The sequence below is a fragment of the Delphinus delphis genome, chromosome 13 (genome assembly GCF_949987515.2).
Source record: "Delphinus delphis chromosome 13, mDelDel1.2, whole genome shotgun sequence".
Taxonomy (NCBI): Eukaryota; Metazoa; Chordata; class Mammalia; order Artiodactyla; family Delphinidae; genus Delphinus; species Delphinus delphis.
The window spans coordinates 49,745,755-49,773,688 of record NC_082695.1 but is presented as its reverse complement, the minus strand read 5'-3'; the positions used below and the strand labels follow the sequence as shown (position 1 = coordinate 49,773,688).

General features: G+C 39.4%; 1 protein-coding gene across 4 annotated transcripts in view; it reads right to left on the bottom strand.

Moving 5' to 3' along the window:
* Positions 1–791: 791 nt before the first annotated feature.
* Positions 792–27,934, bottom strand: part of LOC132436230 (zinc finger protein 271) — a 51,082-nt gene continuing 23,939 nt past the window's right edge. The window contains exons 1-3 of one of the 4 annotated variants that reach the window (XM_069541330.1): positions 21,191–21,293; positions 11,671–11,902; positions 792–3,798 (exon numbers count right to left, since the gene is read on the bottom strand). In XM_069541330.1, the coding sequence (XP_069397431.1) occupies positions 1,787–3,798; positions 11,671–11,770 (2,112 nt within the window). In that variant the 5' untranslated portion in view covers positions 11,771–11,902; positions 21,191–21,293 and the 3' untranslated portion in view covers positions 792–1,786. Of the gene's footprint in view, positions 3,799–11,670; positions 11,903–12,356; positions 12,610–21,190; positions 21,294–27,934 lie in introns of those variants that run through there. The other 3 variants (XM_069541329.1, XM_069541328.1, XM_060028895.2) reach the window with 3 other exon arrangements.

Below are 27,934 nucleotides of genomic sequence, written 5' to 3'. Positions count from 1 at the left end.
CAGCATGTGGGATCTTCCCGGACCAGGGCTCAAACCCATGTCCCCTGCATTGGCAGGCGGATTCTTAACCACTGAGCCACCAGGGAAGCCCTAGCATCATATTTCTTAACTGTCTTTTCTCCTTCATTTTAATTTCCACTTTATTCTTACTCTTTTAAGTACATGCTTCAGTCATTATTTTCCTAAACACTTAAGCATGAGGGCAGGAATCATTTTTTCTTCAGCAGCACTCAGTACAGTGCCTGACACTGAATATTTATTGAATTAATGACTAAGCACCATACTCTACATCACTTCTTATATTTTCTTGCTTCTGTGCCTTTGTTGATTATTCCCTCTGCCTTTATGCCTCTACTCCCATCCTTCAAAACTCAAATCTCAGGAGCTCCACAAAGCTTTTCCTTTTCTTTCCAATCAGAATTGAACCCTACCTCCTGTGAGCTCTTATAAGCGTCTTGCCTAACTTTATGATTATATTGAGCCATATATTTTCTGTATACATCAGCCTTTATCACTGTACAGTACATGTTTTTTGGGGACAGTATATTCTTCGTGTATACTACAAAACCTAAAAAAATGCCTTGCACATAATAATTTAACAATGTATGTTAAATTAAAATATTAATTGGATAATTATGGGGGATAGTCAAAGTAAATGATAGTAGCAGGATTTTAACAAATGGTTAATACCACAAAGACAATTTTTCTTATTTTTAAAAACTATTTGTTTTTCAGTTGAAAACATTGTGTACACATGGCATATTATCAATATATATGTCAGAAATCAACAAACAAAACAAAGTCTGATGAATGTTGCCATTAAAAAAAAGATCAATAGGTCTTTTTATTTTTAGACAGAATATGCAATATCAATTAGTCATGTGGGTGTTACTTTAGCTAACATTTTTGTTCAATCTATAGATGACAGACAGGATAAACATAGTAGTAGAGAAATATTCACACTTTAACATATGGAATTATTTTTTAAAAAATTGTTTCACATATTTAGAAACTGTAATTAAATGGTAGTGTTGAAGAAGTAATTCCAAACCACTAAAGTTTATGGATGGGCTACATTATTAAGAGCAAAATAAATTCATGTTTGCTGTGAACACCACAGGAACTTGAAAACTCATGCTCACTAGGAAGACCAAAACTTGGCCACCCCCACAAAAAAAAGGATATTTCAGAAAATGGGGCACTAGAGTTATGCAGTTAATAAGTTTAATTCCAGAATAGCATAGCATGTTCACACAGAGGGAATTTAATAACTAATGTTTGCATAAGGTAGGATTCTCCAGCTTTCAGGAGATAAGTGGTATGCAAATTATCAGAGTGAATGCCAATTAAGATATGGGAAGGGTTTAAATTTTCCCTACATTCGCTAAAATAACTTCTGTGATATGCAATAGGTGATCTGGGTTCACAAAAGGTTTGAGATTATAACACTAATACATTTCCTTCTGATTGCACACAACACCACACTGGTTTTTACAATATCTGATAAGGTTCTGCATTAATTTGGTTAGACATTTCTTATAATGATAAAACTGTCCTCTTGTGCAGTGTTTGAATAAAAGACTAGAGCTTTTCTTACATTACAGCAGATAGAATTTTTTTCCATTGTTTCTGACATTCAGTAAAAATTTTTTCACATTGAGGGTTTTTCCAACAACTCACAGGATTCCTCCTCAGAATTTTTCTTTAGTAATGTCTGAGCTCTGAGTTAAACTTTCATTATAAAAATTGAATTAATATGTTTTCTCTCTAGTGTGTGTGGCCTTTTTTAATGTAGCACAAGAGTTGAGCATTGATTAAAACCTTTTTCATAATCATCCATAGCGTTCATAAGATTTTTTTCTGGCAGAGTGTCTCTGGTACTGAATAAAGTTGGTGTATACACTAAAGGTTTTCCCATATTCATCACATTTAGAGTGTCTTCCCCAGAATGGACTTTCTCATGATTAATAAGATCAGAGAGTTGGCTAAAATTTCTGCTGCACTGAACACACCTGTGGGGTTTCTCTCCAATGTGGATTCCCTGGTGTTCAGTAAGATCAGTGCATGCGCTAAAGGCTTTCCCAGACACATCACATTTATATGGATTTTCATTAGTGTGGATTCTTTGATGGTTAATAAGATCAGAGCGTCGACTAAAGCTTTTGCCACATTGATCACATGGATATGGTTTCTCCCCAGTGTGGATCCTCTTATGTAGGACAAGAGCTGAGCACTGACTGAAAGCCTTCCCACATTCATTACATTTATATGGTTTTTCCCCAGTGTGGATCCTCTGGTGCTTGATAAGGTCAGAGTTCTGACTGAAACTTTTGCTGCACTGTGTGCATGGATACGGTTTTTCTCCAGTGTGAATTCTCTGATGAAGAATAAGGTCAGAACTCTGACTGAAGGCTTTCTCACAACAATCACAATGATAGGGTTTTTCCCCAGAGTGTACTCTCTGATGTTTAGTGAGGTCTGAGCTTTGACTAAAACTTTTATTGCACTGATTACATGCATACGGTTTCTCTCCAGTGTGTATTCTCTGATGTTTCACAAGGTCTGAACGACGACTAAAACTTTTAGTACAATCGCTACATGGATAGGGTTTCTCTCCAGTGTGGATTCTCTGATGCAGAATAAGGTTTGAGCTTTGACTAAAGGTTTTCCCACACTCATCACATTCATAGGGTTTCTCACCTGTATGAATTCTATGATGTTTAATAAGGTCTGATCTTCGACTAAACATTTTATTGCACTGGTTACATGGGTAAGGCTTCTCTCCAGTGTGAATTCGTTGATGATTAACAAGATCTGAAAGTCTACTGAAGGTTTTGCTACACTGATTACATGGATAGGGTTTCTCTCCAGTGTGAATTCTCTGATGCAGAATAAGGACTGAGCTCTGATTAAAAGCTTTCCCACATTCATTACATTTATAGGGTTTCTCTCCAGTGTGGATCCTTCGATGTTTAATAAGGTCTGAGTTCTGACTGAAACTTTTGCTACACTGATTACATGGATATGGTTTCTCTCCAGTGTGGATTCTCTGATGTAGAATAAGATCTGAGCTCTGACTGAAGGCTTTTCCACACACATCACATTTATATGGTTTCTCACCAGTATGGATTCTTTGATGTTTTATAACATCAGAACTCTGACTAAAATGTTTGTTACACTGGTTACATGTATAAGGCTTCTCTCCAGTATGTATTCTTTGATGTTTAACCAGGTCTGAGCGCTGGCTAAAACTTTTACTACAATGACTGCACTGATAGGGTTTTTCTCCTGTATGTATTCTCTGATGTATAATAAGATCAGAGCTCTGACTGAAGGCTTTCCCACATTCATCACATTTGTAAGGTTTTTCACCAGTGTGTACTCTTTGATGTTTAATAAGGTCTGAGCTCCGACGGAAACTTTTAATACACCAATTACAAGGATAGGGTTTCTCCCCAGTATGGATTCTCTGATGCAGAACCAGGGCTGAGCTCACATTAAAGGCCTTTCCACACTTATCACATTCATAGGGTTTCTCCCAATGGGTTCTTTGATGCCTAATAAGGCCTGTACTACAAGCAAAGTTTTGCCCACATTCATCACAGTTATATTGTCTTCTTTTGAAGAGGTTCTGATCCTTTTCATTGAATTTATCCCCAAATCCACAGAATTCCCTGCATTCAGAATCCTGGAGAACATCATCTCTGGGGTTACCAGACTCTTCAGTCAATGGTTCAATTTTTGCTGTAATTTCCTCCTCGGAAGCCAGCTCTCCAACCTTGGCCTTAGTCTCACCATCTAGAACAATAAAATATAAATGGAATATGTTCTCCATACTGTAAGAAAGTTTCAGGTGAAATATATTAGTATTTTCCTATGAAAATACTGAAAATTATCTTCTGAGAGGGAAACTAAGAAGAATCAACAAGTAATGGATAATCGTCTATTGAAGTGGCTTATCAGATATGTTCTGTATATGTCTGTCACAGGAGATCTGGGAATACTGAAACCTAATTACAGTGATTAGGAAAGTTTGACTATATTAGAGCTAATACATAAACAACTTACTGACATATATAAAGTAGGCAGTATGAATGAATACTTGGGTGAAGGAGTGGGGGAGGAGGTGAAAGGGAGGGAGAAGAGGAGGAGGCAGTGGCAGCCAGGCTGTCACTGTGAGTGTATACCAACCAGGCTGGTCACATGTTGTCATTAGTGGAAAGAAAGAAGCATCAAGCTCAGGAATGGTTAGAAAAGAAGCCTGAATTTTCAAAAAGAGGTCTACATAGTCCTCCACCTCTTTTGCCCTGATTATTAGAAAGAAGTGGCCTAGAAAACATGATCCTTTTGGGAACAGCCATATTCAGTGACCAAACTTCCTTACTAAGGTATGTGGACCAGAAAAAGGTTAGGGAGGTAGGATCAGAAATCTCTTTTGAGTTGATTTTTGAGGAGATTATTCCTCTGCTCAACAATACCAGAGGCCTGTAATGGTAGAGAACATGGGCGCTCCATTGAAATTCTTGAGACTATCAGTCCATTATTAAGTGGTGTTTACTATAAAAGGCACACCATTCTCAGACTGCAAATGGTCTAGAGAGCTGAAAACATGACAAAGATTAATTTCAAGGGCTAGAGTCCAAAATCCCAAGCCTCCAAGTGGAGGCTTATCCTCTTTGCCAAAGGCAAAGGGTACTGGAAAAAGTAAAGTATTGCGGTAAATCTAAATGTGTATGTACTGAATGATATAAGCAATATGAATGTCTCATGGATTTTACAATATATATGTGGAGTTAAAATATATGGCAAAAATAGCACAAGAGGAGGGAGGTAAATAGAACTATAATATTACAAGGTCTTTGGGTTATCCTAGAAATAATAAATTAAGATAAACTGTGTATGTTGTAACTTCTAAGGCAGCCTTTTTCTACTAGGGTTCCACAAGAAAATAAAAAGAAAATAATTTGCCTGACTATTTTCTTAATTCTCCCAAAGATGGTAGATAGCAAGTAAATCAACAGATGTACAGAAGAAACATTAATATGTAACTTACAGTGGATGCCTCAGAGCATTTTGGCTTAATTCTCTCACAGAATCACATTTGAGAAAGGCTGCCATTAGGTGACAATTAAATAACAATAAAAGGATGTATAAACAATAAGCTAATAGAGAAAAAAACAGAAAAATAAAAAACTTGATAACATAATTAAATTAGGCACAAGGGGAGAAAAAAGAAAAACAAAAAAGAAACAAAATATGGGAAAATAACAAAAAATAAGATGGCACATTTAAATCCAAACATCAACTATGTTACATGTAAATTAACTACTTCAATAAAAAGCAAAGAAAGACCAACAGCTAACATCATACTTAATGGTTAAACATTAAATGCTTTTGTCCTAGGAACAAGGGAGGAAAATAAGGATGCCCTCTCTTAACTACATTTATTCAATATTGTACAACTTTTACTCAATATTCATAGTAAATGCAATATGACATGAAAAATAAATGAGGCATACAAGAAGTCAAACTGTCTTATAGACTATGCAGTCACGTATACAGAAAATGCTACAGTGTCTTTAAAAAGTTATTAGAACTTGTAAATGGTTTTATTAGTGCAATACACAAAACCTGATTGTATACTAGCAATGAACAATTAGAACCTAACATTAAAAACAATTTTTTTCAATTGCACCAAAAAAATGAAATAATTAGAAACAAATTCAATGAAATATGTGCAGTATCTGCATAATGAAAACTACAAAATGTTGCTGAGAGAAATTAAAGATCTAATAAATAGAAATATATGCCATCATTTACGTATAGGAAGATTTAATATTGTTAAAGTGATGAAATTCTCCCCAAACTGATCTATGGATTCAATGCAACCCCAATCAAAATCTCAGCAGGGCTCTTCATAGAAACTGACAAATCGATTCTAAACTTTGTGTAGAAAGGCAGAGAAGGGTCTAAACAATTTTGAAAAAGAAGAACAAAATTAGAGAGCTTATACTCCCTGATTTCAAGCTTTACTACAAAGCTACAGTAATCAAGGCAGCGAGGTACTGGCATAGGATAGACATATCCATTAATGGAACAGAACAGAGTCTATAAATAGATCCAAACATATATGTACAACTGACCTTCAACAAAGTTGCCCATATAATTCAAGGGTGAAAGGGTAGTCTCTTTTCAAAAAAAGTGTTACAACTGGATATCATAATAACAAAAATTAACTCTGACTCTTTCTTTATGCTATACACAAAAATTAACTAGAAATGTAATATAAACCTAAATATAAAAGCTAAAACTATAATACTTCTAGAAGAAAGCAAAGCATAGATGACTAAAATTAATGCACAGAACTGAGAAAACAAATTTGTGTTGTTTAAGCCACCTAGTCTGTGGTTTTGTTATAGCCCTAGCAGGCAAATACAGCATGTTTTTTAACTTTATACATTTATGGAATCATACCACACGTATTCTGTGACTTGTTTTTTTACTCAACATTATGTTTGGAAGATTCATCCACAGTCATGTGTGTAGCTGTAGTCCATTCATGTTCACTATTATAGTGTGACATACACCACAAGTGATTTATCCATTCTTCTTCAATGGATAAGAACATTTTGCTATTTCAAACAATGCTGATATGAATATGCTGGTACGTCTATCTTGATACACATATCCAAATGTTTCTCTACGTTATATAAATTTAGGATCAGAACTGTTAGGTCTTCAACTAGACTTTTCCAAAGTGGTTAAGCCAATTCACACTTCCATCAGGTGTATATAGTTCACATTGCTCTATATTCTAACCAACATCAAGTCTATTCTCTTTTTAACCCAGTGCAATCAGGCTTTTATCTCCGTAACTCCATCAAAACTGCACTTATTAAAGTCCCTAATATGCTTTATCTTGACAAATCCAGTGGTCAATTTTCAATCTTATTCTTGATTTGTTTGACATAGTTGACTACTCTCTTAAATCATTTGCTTTCTTCCTGCTAACTTACCTTTCTCCTGCTCTCCATACAACAGTCAGAGTGATCTTTACATGTTATCCTGTGTAAAGAGTTCCAATGGTTTCCCATTTCACTGGGAATAAATTCTAAGTCCTTACCGTGACTTAGAAGGTTCCATATGATCTGGTCCCTTTCTTTCTCTCTGCCCTCATTTCATTCTAAACCACCCCTATCACATGTCTACCCCAGGCTTATTACTCTGTTCCTGCTATATCTATGGGCCTCTGACTTTTGCTATTCCCTCCACCTGGAAGACTCTTCTCTCAGATGGTTACATGGCTTATTCTTTCACTTTGGTTATCTCTCTAACCAATTGTTACCACCTCAGAAAGGCACAATGTTGGTGGGCCCTGCATTTTTGAGGCAACAGATACCACAGTAAATGTGCTGAAATGACCAATTTGAGTAACTTGCACAGTTGCTACTTTTGAGTGAGGCTTAGAGTAAAAAAACGTTCTGCAGTAGGACCATGTTGCAATGCAAGCTGTCCTGTCACATGACCCTTATTAACCAGGATAACCAATGGTATTGGAAGTGTCTGCAGCAGTCACGGTTGCTGTATGAAGCCTCTTGCAAGCCTCTATAAGAGAACCACACTGGAGTAAGGCCATACTCTCTTCTGCCAACAATTTTCTAAGTGAAAAGCAGATCCTGGCTTGCTTTTGGGCACTAACAGAAACTTAATGCTTGACCACAGGGCACCAAATAACTATTGCAAACTGACCACTATGTATTAGTTGTTATTTGACCCATCAATTCATAAAACTGAACATACAAACCAGTATTCCATTATAAAAGCATATCTGGAAGACAAGTATATTCCATGTGCTAGTGACTCAGATTCCCATGGTACTTGTTCCTACTGCTCCACTACCTCTCCCCCTCAACCTATATTCATGGCCCTATGGGAATTCCCTATTATCAGTTAACAGAGGAGGAAAATGTACAGAACTGGTTTGTAGATGGGCCTGCCCAGTGTGTGGGCACCACCTGAAAGTGAGTACCTGTCACTTACACCCCTACTCAGGGGTGGCCTTAAACATGCTGGTAAAGGCAAATCCTTCCAGTGGGCAGAATTTCAGGTATACACCTGGTGGTCTACTTTCCGTGGAAGGCAATATAGCCTAAGACACATGTATATACTGATCCATGGATAGTGACTAATGGGTTATTTGATTAGTTAGGTACCTGGAAAGAACAAGATTGGAAGACAAGAAATAAGAATTCTGGAGGAAAAGTATGAGGATAAACCAAAGAATGACTATGTTTGTGGCCCATGTGAATCCTCACCAAAGGGCATCCACTGTGGAGAAGCCTCTCAATCAGAAGGATGGACTTGGTGATCTATATTATGAATGTTAATCAGCCTTTTTACCAATGTTTGCCCAATGGACTCATGTACAAAGAGGTCATGGCAGCAGGGATGGAGGCTATATATGGGCTCAACAATACGGACCTCCACTTATCAAGATTGATATGCCTATAATCATTGCTATGTGCCCAAGTAGCCAACTGCTAAGGCCCTAATAAGGTACCATTCCCTAGAGAGGAACCAGCTAGCCACTTGGGGACAGATTTATTACATCTGACCCCTTTTATTATGGAAAGGGCAGCAACTTCAAAGGACTAAATACATAGTCTAGATACAAATTTGCATTGACTTAAGAGAATGCCGTATATATTATCATGGTACTCTCTATAATATTACCTCCAAAGGAGTCATTTTACAGGGAAGGAAGTTAAGCAATGATCTAATACACATATAATTCATGGGTCTTACCACATGTCCCATCATCCAGAAGTAAGTGGATTGTGATAATGGTGGAATGATTAAATGTAGGCTCAGTTACAGTACAAGCTAGACAACACCACCTTGGTAAGTTTGGGGTGCTGTCATACAGGATGCAATATACGCATTAAACTAAAGGGTGATAAACAGTGTTGTCTCCCCCATGGCCATAATACATGGGTATAGGAACGAAGGGTGGTAGAGAAAGTAATAATGTCTCTTCTTACTATATACCTCATAATCCACTTATATTATTTTTGCTTCCTATCCCTATGATCTTGGGCTTGGTGGGTTCAGGGTTCTGATTCTCAAAGGAAAAATACTTCTACCATGGGACAAAGTCATAATTTTGTTAAATTTGAAGTTGAGACTGCTTCCTGCTTCAGCATTTTGGGCTCCTCAAACTGCCAAACCAGCCCGCAGAGATGGGGTCCCTCTACCGGCCAGAATGACTGATACCAATCACCAGTGGGGAAATGGTTGCTGCTACTGGAACTCAGAGGACTCAGTGGGGGTGCCTCGTAGTTCTCTCATGTCTAATAGGCCCAGTCAATGGTTCACGGAAGTAACCTGAAAGAGACAGGATCACCAAGGACTCAGGTCATCTAGAAAAGGTTTATTTTATTTGACTAGATAAAGAACTCTGTGCCACTGAGATTCTGGCAGAAGGTAAGGGCAATATGGAGTGGGTGATGGGAGAGGATAGTTACGACTATCAGCTTAGGCTTTGGGTATGCTGTTCTCCATCCCTTGTTGATTTCTGTAATCCTTCCCATCCTCTTTATGAAACTTTGAATTACCCAATTTGAATGAGCCATCTGTTTCCTGCCAGAATCCTGACTGATACATCTTATAGAACCGTTATCACTATCTGATACTACACTGTATACTTATATATTTCCTGTTTCCCCTACTAGAATGTAAAGTCCTTGAGGGCAAAGGCTTCTCTGATTAGTTCACTGCTACATCCCCAGAACTTAGAACAGTGGCTGATACAAAGTAAACCCTCAGTAACTAATAATATTATTATTAATGGTTAATAATCATTAATAAGCTATGATCTTATGAACTAATAAACATTTATCAACAATAAATATTTGTTGAACAGTTAATTAAATGATTTGAAGGATACATTAATGTATTAATGTATCCAGTGACTACCTCTAAATGGTGGAGTTGCAGGTTATTAAAATTTCTATTTTGTGCCTTTCTATATTTTATAAATGCACTTTAATATAATTATATTTCTTTATCATAAAAAAAGTATTTTATACACATTCTAAGAGACACAAACACATATAGTATGTATGTCAATTTAAGTAAAACAACAAGGAGGAGGCAGTGATTCTCAGGAAAGAAGCTAGATGCCTTAGAATAGACTCTTAAGGAAAAACAAATTCTAAATACAGGAGAGAGAAACTAAATAAAATAAAATAAAAGATACTCCAGTGCTTCCCTGGTGGCGCAGTGGTTGAGAGTCCACTTGACGATGCGGGGGACGCGGGTTCGTACCCTGGTCCGGGAGGATCCCACATGCTGTGGAGCGGCTGGGCCCGTGAGCCATGGCCGCTGAGCCTGCACGTCCGGAGCCTGTGCTCCGCAACGGGAGAGGTCACAACAGTGAGAGGCCCGCGTACGAAAAAAAAAAGATACTCCAAAACTAAAGACAGGTAAAAGATTTAGAGTAAAAGAAAAGGACAACAGGTTAATTTCATAGGCAAAACAGCAGTAATGGAAAGACCAAAATCAAAAAGCAGCAAAATATGATGTGGAAATGAGAGCCTGCAGAACATCTGAACAAAGTCAGCACCAAGATTATCTTACTAAAAATAACAGTGACTACCATTCGTAAAGAATTTACTACCAGCCAGGTATCTGCTCAGAGCCGTATATATGGAATCTTATCTAGTGCTTGTGGTATCTGTTATAATAGTAATGGACCCCAATGATCCTATCTCCTAATATCTATATCCTTGTGTGGTTTTCTCCCACAATGACTCTGGAATTGGTTATGTGACTTGCTTTGGTCAATGAGATAATAACAAATGTAACGCAAACACAGGTTAGAAAAGTGCTTAGCATCCCTCTCTCTTTTTAAAGACTAGCTGCCCCGTGAAGAAGTCTAGGCTAGCCTGCCGGAGATACATGACCCAAGCTATAGCCAGCACCAACAGCTGGACATGTTATGATTGATACCAACATAGACCCTGGCCCTAGTTGAGCATGAGTGATTCCAGAAGAAAACTGCCCAGCTGAACCCAGCCCAAGCCAATGACCTACAGAACCATAAGAAAATAACATGGTTGAAAAATGTCTTAGTGTTTTAGGTCACTAAGTTTTGGGGTCCTTTATTATGGAGTAATAGATAGACACAACCCTCAAAATAACTTCCAAGGTATGAGTTATTATACACTTATAAAGTGAGGAAACAGGATTATTTTTAAAAAATGTAAGTAACTTACTGAAGCTAGTAAATGACAAAGCTAGTATTTGAATCCAGGTGTCAGACTCCAAAACTTTTAACTATGTCCCAACAGTACATGAGAAAGATGACTTGAAAAGATTTTAAAGGGCAAATACCAAACACTGACAGATTGGTAATAAGGTGATTATAATGGGAAAAATGGATGACATTGGGTACTTAAGGAGAGGAAGGAAAACCAAGAGAATTTGATTGACAGAATGTACAATAAAGCCATGGGCTTGGAGCACAAAAGAAATGGTACTGCACAATACAGTGGGGGGTAGGCAATGAGGCATACCAATAGCACCTGAAGACACTAACATAGCAAGGTAACACGGCGCCCACCCCCCAACCCACCCAAACCACTAAGAAAGATACACACTGCTTCTCACCTGACAGAAGGTAGTGTTCTTGAGCTTCATAATTGAATTGGATCTCCATAGACTGCCACTGGACACTTGACACCTCAGGGAGCAACTGGAGATTTACCATTTCCTCACTAAGCTTTTCTTGTCCACGTAGGAGTCTGAGACCTGGAGGCAACTGGGCACCACTGGACTTGGAAGGGAATCATTGCGGAGACTGGAGATATAAGTTCTGAGACTAGACCACCAGGAGCATCCTCTAGATATAAAAGAAGTTAAAGAGAAAACAAAATCTCATTTAACTTTCAAGCGCTTTTCTTTCAAATTTACTACGCTTCTTTCCCTATCATTCAGGAGTCAGGCATCACCCCTTTTGGACATACATTCTCCATTCCAAACCTAGAGATCTTCAAAGATAATCAGGGGGTTAATGCTACCAAAATCAGGATATAACTGTAAAGATAAGGCAGGGGAGGAAATTTCACAATTTTGCCCTAGCGATTAGCTCTATGTTATTCGCTGCCCTTTCTACACCGAAATGACACTACTGATCCATCATCATGATCTGTCTCTCCCTCCTTCCGTTCTTATCACACTCACGCATTCGTCCGCTGATTCGTGTGAATGCATCCAAGCTCTGGATTCCACCCGCCCCCAAAGTTTCTGGTGTTCATTCAGCTGAACCCAACGCTCGTCAAGGGCTGACCGCGTACCAAAAGCACACCAGGCCGAGAACCGACCAGCTCGCAGTGCCCAGGAGCCGCGCCTGGGGGCCACGTCGGCAGCCTCGACTCCCCACGGACTCAAGAAACAGCATACGGTTCCCCGGTGGCGCTGCAAGGCCGCTGGGGAGGGCAGATCACCCGAGTTCCTTCGCCTTCCGTGAGCCGACATCACCCATACCTCGATGTATTCTCCAAGTCACCGTCAAGCCTCACACCCTGTAAACCGGCCATCACCGCCGACCGCTCTAGGAAACTGGGAGGATTGCTCAGCTCTATGGCGCGTAGTTTCGCACGTGCGCACGCGCGGGGCGGGGGGCGGCGAGGTGAGGTGGGGGCCGGGAGTTGCCGAGATTTAACCCTGAACAGCTGCGGATCTGGCCCCAGCGGAGCCGTAGCGAGGGGCCTGGCTGGCACTATCTGCCAATTCCTTTTTTTTTTTTTTTAAATACGTGTGTGTGTGTGTGTGTGTGTGTGTGTGTGTGTGTGTGTATATACATGCACACACATAACTTAATCACTTCGGATTTTTTAAAATGAATTATTTTGGCTGCGCTGGGTCTTCGTTACTGTGAGCGGGCTTTGTCGCGGGCGAGCGGGGGCTACTCTTCCTTGCGGTGCGTAGGCTTCTCATCGCGGTGGCTTCTCTTGTTGCGGAGCACGGGCTCTAGGCATGAAGGCTTCAGTAGTTGCAGCTCGCGGGCTCTAGAACACAGGCTCAGTAGTTGTGGTGCACGGGCTTAGTTGCTCCGCGGCATGTGGGATCTTCCCAGACCACGGATCGAACCTGTGTTCCCTGCATTGGCAGGAGGATTCTTAACCACCGCGCCACCAGGGAAGTCCCCCTATCTGCCAATTCTTGACGTGAATGTCAGAAAACATCTTTCTAGAAAGCTCCCTGGGGGCAGGGTAGGTTTTCTGACTACAAAATGAGTTCTTCCTTAATTATCTCTCTCTCTTTTTTTTAATCCCTTCCCCCATCCACCCAACCCCAAACCTGTCAACCAGATTCGCTGGTGTGCTTCCATTCTAACTTTCTTCCTGTCCTCTCTGGTTTTCCCCCCAGCACAGTGGCATGCCTCTAATAAAATACTGATTTCTGGGCCCCACGCCGGTTTAGAATCAGTAAGTCTGTCATGAGAGCCCAGGTTCTCAGGTGATCCCTATGCTGCTGGTCCTGGGACCACACTTTGAGAACCACTGCCTTAAAAATAAACAATGCTCAGGAATTAATCCCTAAATTGCTGCGAAGCTGGATTTTCACCTACTTTGCTATCAAGAAAGTCCATGGGGTCTCCTAAAATGTTTGCTTGCCAATACAATCCTCATTGTGGCTAAAGGATCAGGGTGAGAAGGACCTGAAAGGGGGTGGGGGAGGGCATCAGGGTAGGAAAGGATATTGCTGTTTCCTTGGAAATATCTTGGGAAACAAGGGCGGGGGGCAGGGGGGGGAGATATAGAAATAAGAAATAATAGAAGTATTGAGACCGGTGAGACATGTGACTTGGGTTAAGATGTCGGAGGAAAAGGTATAGGTTTGAGAAAATGGTGACTGGCTGAAGTAATGATTGCGGTAGAGGAAGAGGGTTTTCTGTTCCAGCCTAAGACCCTGTTCTGATTTATGAAATCTTAGGGATGTGTGAATGAGACCCTGATAAAATGTAAGGAGCTCGTTTGTGTCCAGCCCTCCCAAGTAGGGAGTACAGATGCTTTTTAAAAAATAGCTTTACTGATGTATAACAGGCATATAATAATCAGCAAATATTTAAAGTATACAATTTGGTAAATTTTGTCATATGTATACAACTGTGAAACCATCACCACAATGAAAATTGTGACCACATCCCCAAAAGTTTCCTCCTTCCCTTGATAATCCCTCCCTTTCCTACCACAGCCCCGAACCACTGTTCTGCTTTCTGTTACTATAGATTAATTAGCATTTTCTAGAGAGTTATTTAAATGGAATCAAACAGAATGCACTCTGTTTTGCACTCAGACTTCTTTCTAAGCATTATTATTTTGTGATTTATCTATCTTGCTGTGTGAATCAATAGTCCACTCCTCCTTTTTGTTGCTGAATAATATTCCATTGGATGTACACACCACAATTTGTTTATCCATTCACCAGCTGATGGGCATTTGGGTTATTTATAGTTTTTTCACTATTACGAATAAAGGTGCTATGAACATTTGTGTACAAGTCTTTATATGGACATATGCTTTTTTCTCTTTCCTGGTTAAGTGTATGTTTAACATTTTAAGAAACTGCTACACTGCTTTTCAGAGTGGCTGAATCATTGTGCATTCCCACCAACAGTGTATGAGAATGCCACAGCTGACATACTTGTAATAGGTTTCCAGTAAAAGAGAATGGGAAAGTCAACCAAAGGTTAATTCTCACGTACAAATGTAAGGGTTTTGTTAATCTTTTACCCAGAAGTGATGAAGTGAACATAAATTTTATGGGTGTTTAACCAAGAAAACCAAACTGTTCTTTCAGATTATGCTAGATTTGTTGCTTTGTGGAGTCCTACCAGAGATGTTACATTCTGTGAGTGAGTCTGAGAAACCAGCTTGGAGTTCAACAGTTCGATGGATTGGCCAGAACAAACCTAGACCCAACTGTGGTCCACTCCAGCTGACACTGAAGAGGCTCATCTCAGTAAGGTAAAAGACATTCAGAGGTTTCCAGAGAGATCGGGGTGGTAATACAGGCATGAAAATGATATCAGAGCCTCAAGAATGAAACTGATATGTTACCCCCGACCCCCAATATTCTACCTGATTTCTATTTCCTATTCCATTTCCTCTTGGGAGAAACTAGGCCAAACTAACATATGTCTGATTTAGGCATGGTTTGTAGAGTAGTGGTTCTTAATCTTTGAGATAATATAATTCCTTTGAGAACATGATGAAAACTATGGACCTCTTCCTCAGAAAGTTGAACATGAAGACCTACATGAGAACTTTTGCTTACCATGTATTACATTGCATTGGAAATTAATTTCCTTCGATACTTAGACTATATAAGCAATCTTCACAAAGAATGAACCTCAACTTAAAACTCAATCTCTAGGTTTAGGTAAAAAAGGGATATAAATCCAAATTGTGAAGCCAAATTTAAAAAAATTAACTTTCGTTTTGATCAAGTATGTATTAATGAGTAGGCTGCTGCTGTTTGTTTTGAATAAGACACCTGAATTACAACAATACAACACCTTTGAAATGTTAATGTGCGTGTCCAATTGACTTTGACTTTTCAAAAACAGAACAAGTGCTGAAAACTCAGATTCAGAAGGGGAAATAATGGCCAATATAATCAGAGTTCCCTAGGTTCACTTTGCAGTGATGGGTAGGCTTGTATCAGAAACACTAGAATTCTCCAAGACCTTTAGTGTTGAATTCAGATCAAATCATTTCTTTTGTCTTCAATCAAATGAGGTAATTGGCAACAATTTGAAGTCTTCAACTTCAAAACCAAGTCACAGTGGTTTAAACAACTCTTAGTTTGTACTTACCACACTGTTGTGTTGAATTGTGTCCCCCCCCCCCCTTAAAAGATATGTTCAACTCCTAACCTCTGTTACCTGAGAATGTGACTTTATTTGAAAATAGGGTCTTTGCAGATGTAATCAAGTAAAGATGAAGTCATACTGGTTTAAGGTGGGCCCTAATCCAATGACTGGTATCCATATATGAAGAGATGAATTCAGACACAGAGGGGACTCACAGAGAGAGGAGGATGCTATGTGAATGTGGAGGCAGAGACTGAAGTGATGCGTCCATAAGGGAAAGAACGCCAAGGACGGCAGCAACCACCTGAAGTTAGGAGACAGGCATGGAACCAGTCCTTCCCCAGAGCCTTCAGAGGAGCATGGCCCTTGCCAGCACCTTTGATTTTGGATTTCTAACCTCCAGACTGTGACAGAATCAATTTTTGTTGTATTAAACCACTCTGTCTGTGGTACCAGAAATGGGGTGCTGCTTTAACACATACCTAAAAATGTAGATGTGGCTTTAGAATTGGGTAATGGCTAGAAGTTAGAAGAGTTTTGAGGCTCATGATACAAAAAGTCTAGGTTGCCTTGAAGAGATTGTTGGTAGAAATACGGACATTAAAGGTGACTTTGGCAGGGTCTCAGAAGGAAGTGAAAAGGACAGTAGAGGAATCCTCTGTCATCTTAGAGAATACATATATTGTCATGAACAGAATTTTGCTAGAAATAATGAGCATTAAAAAAATACTTCTATACAGAGTGAAGTCAGAAAGAGAAAAACAAATATCGTATATTACTGCATATATGTGGAATCTAGAAAAATGGTATAGATGACCTTATTTGCAAAGCAGAACTAGAGACACAGATGTAGAGAACAAATGTATGGATACCAAGGGGGAAGGGGGGATGGGAGGAACTGGGAGATTGGGACTGACACATATACACTACTGATACTATGTATAAAATAGAGAACTAATGAGAACATACTGTATAGCACAGGGAACTCTGCTTAATGCACTGTGGTGACCTAAATGGGAGGGAAGTCCAAAAGGGAGGGGATATATGTGTATGTATGGCTGATTCATTTTGCTGTGCAGTAGAAGCTATTACAACATTGTGAAGCAACTATACTCCAATAAAAATTAAAAAGAAAAAAAACTTCTGGTGGGGGGAATTCCCTGGCAATCTAGTAGTTAGAACTCAGCACTTTCACAGCTGGGGCCCAGGTTCAACCCCTGGTCTGGGAACTAAGATCCCACAAGCCACGCGGCGTGGCCAAAAAAGAGGTCTTAGGCAGAAATGAAGAAAACATTACTGGGAACTGGAGAAAGGTGATAGATGTTAGAAAGTAGCAGAAACTTTGCTGAATCATATTCTGCTGTTGGACAGAAAACAGAACTTGTAATGACCTTGGGTAATTAACTGAGGATATTTCCAAGCAAAATGTGTAAAGTGGGGCTTGATGTTTTTTCCTTGCTGATTATAGTAAAATGTGAGAGGAAGAGATAAATTGAGGAAGGAACTGTTAAGCAAAAAGGAATCAGTACTTGATGATTAGGAAAATCCTCAGCCTACACAGATAGCATGCTCTGGAGACAAGGCCATAAGTGTAGCTGGACAACCTTTTGGTGAAGAGGTTGGATGTGTGATTCATGGATCCAATCAACCATCTCAACAGAAACCAGGAATAGAAATGGGATTATCCATAGGAAGGATCTGTGGAGGACCCTTGTATCCAATTGTGTGGATCCCCTGATATCCATGGAAGACCAACATGGCTCTTGAGAATGTTATAGCACCAGAAACAACACCGCCATCTTGGACCGATTTTTTTTTTTTTTTTTTTGGCTGTGCTGCAGGGCATGCAGGATTCTAGCTCCCTGACCAGGGATTGAACCCACGCCCCCTGCAGTGGAAGCGCAGGGTCTTAAGCACTGGACAACCAGGGAAATTCCTGACAGAGACAGGACAAAATAAAGGAAAGCTGTCAGACTTCTGGGATTCTACATCCAGGGAATGGACTACCCAGAGGGTGGGTCCACTACTGAGGGCTGAGACACCAAGGCCACCTCAGCTGAGAGTGGCTCAGGGGCCAATGGGACCTATGTGGCCCAGAGACTGGGGTTGATAGTGTTTTCACTGACCCAGAGGGCATATCAAGCCACAGAGTAATTTGGGAACTCTAAAATATTTAGAAATTAAACAACCCATATCTAAATAACCTATGGTTCAAAGAAGAAATCACAAGGGAAATTAGAAAATGTTTTATGCTGAATGAAAATGAAATGCAACATATAAAATTTTATAGGGTGCAGCTACAGCAGTGCTTAGAGGAAATTTTTTAGCTTTGAAATGCCTATACTAGAAAAGAAAATCTCGTATCAGTAACCTAAGTTTCCACCTTAAGAAACTTAAAAATGAAGAGCAAACTTAACAACAACCAAAACAAGCAGGAGGAAGGAAGTAATAATGATTTGAGTAGTAATTAATGAAATAAAAAGCAGAAAAACAATTTTAAAAAAAAAACCAAAATTTGGTTCTTTGAAAATACCAACAAAAATTGACAAGCCTTTACTAGACTGACCGAAGAAAAAAGAGAGATTAACAAAATCCGAAAAGAGGGGACATCACTACCAACCCTATAGAGATTTAAAGGGATTATTGTTATGCCAACACATTACACAACATAAGTGAAATGGGCAAATTACTAGAAATATACAAATTACTAAAACTGACTGGAAAAGAAATAGAAACTGTGAATAAATATATGAAAAGTAAAGAAATTGAGTTAGTGATAAAAATTTTTCTATCAAAGTAAAGCACAAAAGCACAGGCTCAGATGACTTCACTAGTGAATTCTATCAAACAGTTTAAGAATAATACCAATCCTTCACAATCTCTCCCAGAAAATAAGTGGGGCCAGTAATTACTCTGATACCAAAGCCAGCAAAGATATCATAGGAAAAGAAAACTACAGACCAATACCTCTAACAATATGGACACAAATATCTCAATCAAACAATAGTAAATTAAATTCCTTAATATAGTAATAAATTATACACCATAATCAAGTAGAATTTATCTTAGCAATACAAGGTTGGTTTAATATTCAAAAATAAATTAATGTACTTAGAGACTTAAATACTTCACTCTGAATAATGTTCACCAATAATAAAATGTCTGAGTGTTGGCATAATCACACAATATAATATTATTAGAAGTGAAAATGTACAGTGTATATCTATAAAACAATATGAACAAATTTCACAAACAATGTTGAAGTCTGACTTAAAAGAGTGCATACTGAGTTCCATTTATATAAAATACAAAAATAGGCAAGGCCAACCTATCGTGCTCAATGTTCAGTGTAGTCTATCTTTCAGGGCTAGAGGAGGGTAGCGGCTTGAGGAGAGCACAAGGGGGTTTTCTGAGGACTGATAATATCCTGTTTTTTTATCTGAGTGCTAGTAACATGAGTGTGTTCAGTTTGTGACAATTCAACAAACGGTACATGCACATATTTACTGGTAAAATCAGCATTACTAACTGATACTACTTGGCTGGTCTGCACTCAAAGCATGACAACATAGACCAAATGCACCATTTTTTATTATAATGCTTCATCTTATTTTCTGAGACCTATCCAGTCTTATTCTCGCCCTGTCAGCTATTCCTCTTTTCTTTTATCTTCAATTTTTCTCCCCACTCACACTTTACCTTTTTTCTACAAATATAATTAGGTCTCTACCCTCCTCAGAAAACAAAGAAACACCTTTCAATCCTGTTGCCTAGACCAACCAGTGTCCTCTCTTTTTCCTTCCTGCATTATCACATTTCTTAAAAGGAATTATTATCTATTCTCAGGGCCTTACCATACACTTCTTAACCCCTGGCAAGGACATTCCTCAGGTAACATCTCTCTCTGACCCTTCTTCTGCCCTTCGCCTTAATTCCAGCATCACCTTAGTTCTCATCATCTCCAGCTCTCTGGCACAACTCCTAGTCACCTGTTCCCTCTCCTGAGATGCTCTCCTGGCTTTGATGTTTGAACCAGCTGGGCCCAACTTCTCTGAGAAGCCCCTCTTCTTTACCAACTCTTCCTCTTCCCACCCCCAGGTACTAGTATTTCATAATTCCCTGTTTATTTTCCATAAGATCTCCCTTGGTAATGTCATTCCCTTCCCCATCTTCAATCATATTTTCAGATACTAGCAAATCTTGCTAAGTTCACATTTTTAACCACCTCTCCTCTTTTTTGCCCTTTAATCCTTTCTACAAAGTACTGTCAGATACTGCCCTGAAGTACAGTTCTGGCCATCTCACATATAAATGGTCTGCACCGTTCCTAAATGCTTTCCTAATTCCTTAGCCTGGCATTTGAAACTCTCCAAACTTGACCCCAACCCATCCCTTAGCCTAGGTTCCGGCCAACCAAGATGCTGGGCTAACTCCCCAGCGTGCCCTGTACGTCCCACCGCTGGGCTCTCGCTCCTGCCGCTCCCTACCTGGGAAACCTGCGCTCCTCCAAATCTCCGTTTTAGCCGGTCGGCAAGGCTCAGCTTGGGTACCGCATTCTACGGGAAATTACTGACCTTCTTTGGCTCGGCCCGGGTCCCCACGCCCTTGCAGTCGACGGTAGGGTTGATCTCCGCCTTGTCCCCTCGCCATGCCAGGGTACAGCCTCTTCCCCTACAGTCATCCCCGTAACTTTTAGAACTGTCATTGCAGACAGTCAACGTGTTTGTGGTGTGTGAATGTGATCTGGTCCTCCTCCCCAAATTTACAGATGATGGGTTCTATTTTTATCCCCTCGATGCTATACTAACCTCTATCTCTATTTCTTTTTTCCTCTTTCAGTCGCCCGTCAACCGTTTTCGACCTGGTGCTCTCCCCACCAGGTCCCACCCAGAGACGCGCTGCTCCTCCCGGACCCCGCACCGGTTCTCCGAACCCTGCCGCGCGCCCGCCACAGAGCTGCAGTCCTCCGGGCGGCCTAGAGGGGCGCGCCGCTCTCACTTCCGGCGCGCGCGGCCAGAGGCCGATCTGCTCCCCGCCTGGGGTCGGTCCCCGCAGCCCGCGGAGCGAAGGGTGAGTGTGGTGGTCCGGCAGCACGGCCCTGGGTGTTTCCCAAACCGCCCTTGACCGGCCTCGGCCTTCCTCGGCCCCGGGCAGAGCCTGCGGCTGCACCAGGTGGCCGCCCCTCGATGCTACCGTCCGTCCGCCCATCTGTCCATCAGCCCATCAGTCCGTCCGTTCATCTTTCATGCATTTGTCCGTTTGCCGGTTCATCTACCCGCCCTTGCGTCGACTGACTCCACAAGCACTTACCGGGCGCCTCCTGTGTGCCAGGCCGCTAGCAGAGGAGTCGGAGAGGCACGAATGGAATCTCTCCTCCCACTTCACGCGCCCAGAGATCGCTTTTGAGTCCGCTCTCAGCCGTCCTTATTGACTTCCCAGTCTAGGTTAGATTTTTTACCACTTTCAGAGCACTTTCTGCTCTCCCTTTTGTAGTTCTTATCACGATTAAATCAGGTAGTTCCGTGCGATTTTTGTTTGACATCTGCTTCTCCTTACTATTTTTAAGTTCTGTAATGCAGGGACACTGTTTATAACTCTTTGCTCAGTGCCTAGCACAGTGCCTGCACAAAGTAGACACTCAATAAATATTGTTAGAGAAATGTGCGAAAACCACAGGCTGTCCTTAGCAGTGCTCTTGGTTTGGTGGGGGAAGGCAGATGTGAAAGGGCAGTTCAGCAGAACACATCCAAGAGTATGGACTCTGGAGTCAGACCATGTGGTTTCAAAACAGTCCAGACTACATCACTTACTAGCCATGTGACCTGAGACAAATTACATAACTTCTCTGTTTCTCTTCTGTAAAACTGTAGAGCATAGAGTGCTATGAAGGTGAAATGAAGACACTTAAAACAGGTAGACAGCACTTTACTATGATAAAAGCTCAATTAGTGTTTAAGTAAGCAGACAATGCAGATACATTATACTGCAGTAAGCAGGATTGTCCAAAAGTGCCGTGGAGGTTCTTGGGTTGAATGGACTAAGAGGTAACTGGAACCAGGATCTTATCTCCCAGAGGTGCTTCCAGCCCCCCAACTGGGTTCCCTAGACAACTCCATAAACAACTGACACTTAAATCCACACTTCTGGTCCAAAGCAGTCAACTTATGCCACACATTGGATTGGGTGTATACCACACATTTGATTGGGTGATGGTGATACAGTGGTGAGCAAAAATGTTGGTGTAGCTTACAATCTAATCATGGAGAAGATATATATTACCCCAATAGTCCTACTGAAGTATATATACTGACAAAATGAGAGAGGTGCTCTGAGGGAAAGGAATGCAATTCTCTTTCATTGTGTCTCTCATGACTCCTTGACTGGCCCAGGGTTCTCAAGCCTGCCTACACAACAGAATCACTTGCGGAATGTTTTACAGATCTAAAACCCCACCCACAAGTTTCTAGCTCAGGCTGGGATGAGGCCCAGGCATCTGCAAAGTGAGGTGACTGCAGTCAAAGAAAGCCTCACCTTGGCTAAAGGATTTTGTTTTGTTTGTCTTTTATAATTTTTATTTTATACTGGAGTATAGTTGATTAACGATGTTTTGTTAATTTCAGGTGTACAGCAAAGTGATTCAGTTATACATATACCTGTATCCTTTATTTTTTTTTGGCTATCAGATTTTTTCACACACACACACACACACACACACACACACACACACTGTATTTTATTTTTACAAGAGATAAATAAACAGACACCAAGCATTGTAAATGGATGACCACAACAAAATCAACAATGATTCCAATTACCAAACACGAAATACTCATACTATGTCATAATATTGACATTCAGTCCAGTAATCCTCCACTGTAACAGCTCCTTTACTTTGCAGTGAAAATTGATTTGTATATTTTTTGCTTCTGAGTCCTTGTGGAATTTTTTTTTTAATATTCAAACAGAAAGTCACAAAAATTATAATCATCCTCATCAGTTCACTCGGTCCCATGTAATTAATTTTTTTTATCTTGATCTTTTGTTAGCACTTTTATGAATTCATCAATTTTCCATTAGGGTTCTGAAAATGCTTATTCATTCAGTTCAGCAATATAGTCAGTTACCAGAAACCTGTACTTGTCAGAGTCTTTCCCATGAATTCCTTGAACATGAAACCCTCTTATAGGAACATTTTTGCAAAAGCATCAGAGTACACCCAGAACTGTCTGTAAATGACAAAAGACTTAAGAATGACCACGGTTAAAGATTTGATGAAAGTTCATAATAATGCAATTGACAAGGAAATTTAGTTATTTCTGAGATATACATTTTAAAGTAATAACTAGAATTATGACATAAAATTATACTAGAACATATAAGATTTTTAGAATTTTCACGTAATGTCTGAAACAGTTATATTAACATATTTCCATACAAATAACCCAAAGAAAGTTTAGTATTAGTTGCTTTTTCTGTTTGTTTGTTTCTTTGTTTATACTGCAGTTTCTTATTAGTCATCAATTTTATACACATCAGTGTATACATGTCAATCCCAATCGCCCAATTCAGCACACCACCATCCCCACCCCACCGTGGTTTCCCCCCCTTGGTGTCCATATGTTTGTTCTCTACATCTGTGTCTCAACTTCTGCCCTGCAAACCGGTTCATCTGTACCATTTTTCTAGGTTCCACATACATGCGTTAATATACGATATTTGTTTTACTCTTTCTGACTTACTTCACTCTGTATGACAGTCTCTAGATCCATCCACATCTCTACAAATGACTCAGTTTTGTTCCTTTTGATGGCTGAGTAATATTCCATTGTATATATGTACCACATCGTCTTTATCCATTCATCTGTCGATGGGCATTTAGGTTGATTCCATGACCTGGCTATTGTAAATAGTGCTGCAATGAACATTGGGGTGCATGTGTCTTTTTGAATTATGGTTTTCTCTGGGTATATGCCCAATAGTGGGATTGCTGGATCATATGGTAATTCTACGTTTAGTTTTTTAAGGAACTTCCATACTGTTCTCTATAGTGGCTATCTGTATCAATTTATATTCCCACCAACAGTGCAAGAGGGTTCCCTTTTCTCCACACCCTCTCCAGCATTTGTTGTTTGTAGATTTTCTGATGATGCCCATTCTAACTGGTGTGAGGTGATACCTCATTGTAGTTTTGATTTGCATTTCTCTAATGATTAGTGATGTTGAGCATCTTTTCATGTGTTTATTGGCAATCCATATATCTTCTTTGGAGAAATGTCTATTTAGGTCTTTTGCCCATTTTTGGATTGGGTTGTTTGTTTTTATTAATATTGAGCTGCTTGAGCTGTTTATATATTTTGGAGATTAGTCCTTTGTCAGTTGCTTCATTTGCAAATATTTTCTCCCATTCTGAGGGTTGTCTTTTCATCTTGTTTATAGTTTCCTTTGCTGTGCAAAAGCTTTTAAGTTTCATTAGGTCCCATTTGTTCATTTTTGTTTTTATTTCCCTAGGAGGTGGGTCAAAAAGGATCTTGCTGTGATGTATGTCATAGAGTGTTCTGCCTATGTTTTCCTGTAAGAGTTTTATAGTGTCTGGCCTTACATTTAGGTCTTTAACCCATTTTGAGTTTCTTTTTGTATACAGTGTTAGAGAGTATTCTAATTTCATTCTTTTACATGTAGCTATCCAGTTTTCCCAGCACCACTTATTGAAGAGGCTGTCTTTTCTCCACTGTATATTCTTGCCTCCTTTATCAAAGATAAGGTGACCATATGTGCGTAGGTTTATCTCTGGGCTTTCTATCCTGTTCCATTGATCTATCTTTCTGTTTTTGTGCCAGTACCATACTGTCTTGATTACTGTAGCTTTGCAGTATAGTCTGAAGTCAGGGAGCCTGATTCCTCCAGCTCCGTTTTTCGTTCTCAAGATTGCTTTGACTATTCGGGGTCTTTTGTGTTTCCATACAAATTGTGAAATTTTTTGTTCAGGTTCTGTTAAAAAGGCCAGTGGTAGTTTGATAGGGATTGCGTTGAATCTGTAGGTTGCTTTGGATAGTAGAGTCATTTTCACAATGTTGATTCTTCCAATCCAAGAACATGGTATATCTCGCCATCTGTTGGTATCATCTTTAATTTCTTTCATCAGTGTCATAGTTTTCTGCATACAGGTCTTTTGTCTCCCTAGGTAGGTTTATTCCTAGGTATTTTATTCTTTTTGTGGCAATGGTAAATGGGAGTGTTTTCCATAATTTCTCTTTCAGATTTTTCATCATTAGTGTACAGGAATGCAAGAGATTTCTGTGCATTAATTTTGTATCCTGCAACTTTATCAGATTCATTGATTAGCTCTAGTAGTTTTCTGGTGGCATTTTTAGGATTCTTTATGTATAGTATCATGTCATCTGCAAACAGTGACAAGTTTTACTTCTTCTTTTCCCACTTCGATTCCTTTTATCTCTTTTTCTTCTCTGATTGCCATGGCTAGGACTTCCAAAACTATGTTGAATAGTAGTGGTGAGAATGGACATCCTTGTCTTGGTCCTGATCTTAGAGGAAATGGTTTCAGTTTTTCACCATTGAGAATGGTGTTTGCTGTGGGTTTTTCATATATGGCCTTTATTATGTTGAGGTAGGTTCCCTCTGTGCCCACTTTCTGGAGAATTTTTATCATAAATGGGTATTGAATTTTGTCAGAAGCTTTTTCTGCATCTATTGAGATGATCATATGGCTTTTATTCTTCAATTTGTTAATATGGTGTATCACATTGATTGATTTGCGTATATTGAAGAATCCTTGTATCCCTGGGATAAATCCCACTTGATCGTGGTGTATGATCATTTTAATGTGTTGTTGGATTGTGTTTGCTAGTATTTCGTTGAGGATTTTTGCATCTATATTCATCAATGCTATTGGTCTGTAATTTTCTTTTTTTGTAGTATCTTTCTCTCGTTTTGGTATCAGGGTGATGGTGGCCTCATAGAATGAGTTTGGGAGTGTTCCTTCCTCTGCAATTTTTTGGAAGAGTTTGAGAAGAATGGGTGTTAACTCTTCTCGAAATGTTTGATAGAATTCACCTGTGAAGCCATCTGGTCCTGGACTTTTGTTTGTAGGAAGATTTTTAATCACAGTTTCAATTTCCTTACTTGTGTTTGGTCTGTTCATATTTTCTATTTCTTCCTGCTTCAGTCTTGGAAGGTTATACCTTTCTAAGAATTTGTCCATTTCTTCCAGGTTGTCCATTTTATTGGCATAGAGTTGCTTGTAGTAGTCTCTTAGGATGCTTAGTATTTCTGCGGTGTCTATTGTAACTTCTCCTTTTTCATTTCTAATTTTATTGATTTGAGTCCTCTCCTCTTTTTCTTGATGAGTCTGGCTAATGGTTTGTCAATTTTGTTTATCTTCTCAAAGAACCAGATTTTAGTTTTATTGATCTTTGCTATTGTTTTCTTTGTTTCTATTTCATTTGTTTCTGCTGTGATTTTTATGATTTTTTTCCTTCTGCTAACTTTGGGTTTTGTTTGTTCTTCTTTCTCTACTTCCTTTATGTGTAAGGTTAGATTGTTTACTTGAGATTTTTCTTGTTTCTTTAGGTAGGCTTGTATAGCTATAAACTTCCCTCTTAGAACTGCTTTTGCTACATGCCATAGGTTTTGGATCATCGTGTTTTCATTGTCATTTGTCTGTAGGTATTTTTTGATTTCCTCTTTGGTTTCTTTAGTGATCTCTTGGTTATTTAGTAACGTATTGTTTAACCTCCATGTGTTTGTGCTTTTTATGTTTTTTTCCCTGTAATTCATTTCTAATCTCATAGCATTGTGGTCAAAAAAGATGCTTGATATGATTTCAATTTTCTTAGATTTACTGAGGCTGATTTGTGACCCAAGTTGTGATCTATCCTGGAGAATGTTCCATGTGCACTTGAGAAGAAAGTGTAATCTGCTGTTTTTGGATAGAATGTCCTATAAATATCAATTGAATCTATCTGGTCTATTTTGTCATTTAAAGCTTCTGTTTCCTTATTTATTTTCATTTTGGATGATCTGTCCATTGGTGTAAGTGAGGTGTTAAAGTCCCCCACTATTATTGTGTTACTGTCGATTTCCTCTTTTATAGCTGTTAGCAGTTGCCTTATGTATTGAAGTGCTCTTATGTTGGGTGCATATATATTTTTAATTGTTATATTTTCTTCTTGGATTGATCACCTGATCATTACGTAGTGTCCTTCCTTGTCTCTTGTAACATTCTTTATTTTAAAGTCTATTTTATCTGATATGAGTATAGCTACTCCAGCTTTCTTTTGATTTCCATTTGCATGGAATATCTTTTTCCATCCCCTCACTTTCAGTCTCTATGTGTCCCTAGGTCTGAAGTGGGTCTCTTGTAAACAGCATATATATGGGTCTTGTTTTTGTATCCATTCTGCGAGCTCGTGTCTTTTGGTTGGAGCATTTAATCCATTCACGTTTAAGGTAATTATCGATATGTATGTTCCTATGACCATTTTCTTAATTGTTTTGGGTTTGTTTTTGTAGGTCCTTTTCTTCTCTTGTGTTCCCCACTTAGAGAAGTTACTTTAGCATTTGTTGTAGAGCTACTTTGGTGGTGCTGAATTCTCTTAGCTTTTGCTTGTCTGTTAAGCTTTTGATTTCTCCATCGAATCTGAATGAGATCCTTGCCAGGTAGAGTAATCTTGGTTGTAGGTGCTTCCCTTTCATCACTTTATATCATTCCACTCCCTTATGGCTTGTAGAGTTTCTGCTGAGAAATCAGCTGTTAACCTTATGGGAGTTCCCTTGTATGTTATTTGTCGTTTTTCCCTTGCTGCTTTCAATAATTTTTCTTTGTGTTTCATTTTTGCCAATTTGATTACTATGTGTCTTGGCATGTTTCTCCTTGGGTTTATCCTGTATGGGACTCACTGCACTTTCTGGACTTGGGTGGCTATTTCCTTTCCCATGTTAGGGAGGTTTCGACTATAATCTCTTTAAATATTTCTTGTGTCCTTTCTAGCTCTCTTCTCCTTCTGGCACCCTAATAATGTGAATGTTGGTGCATTT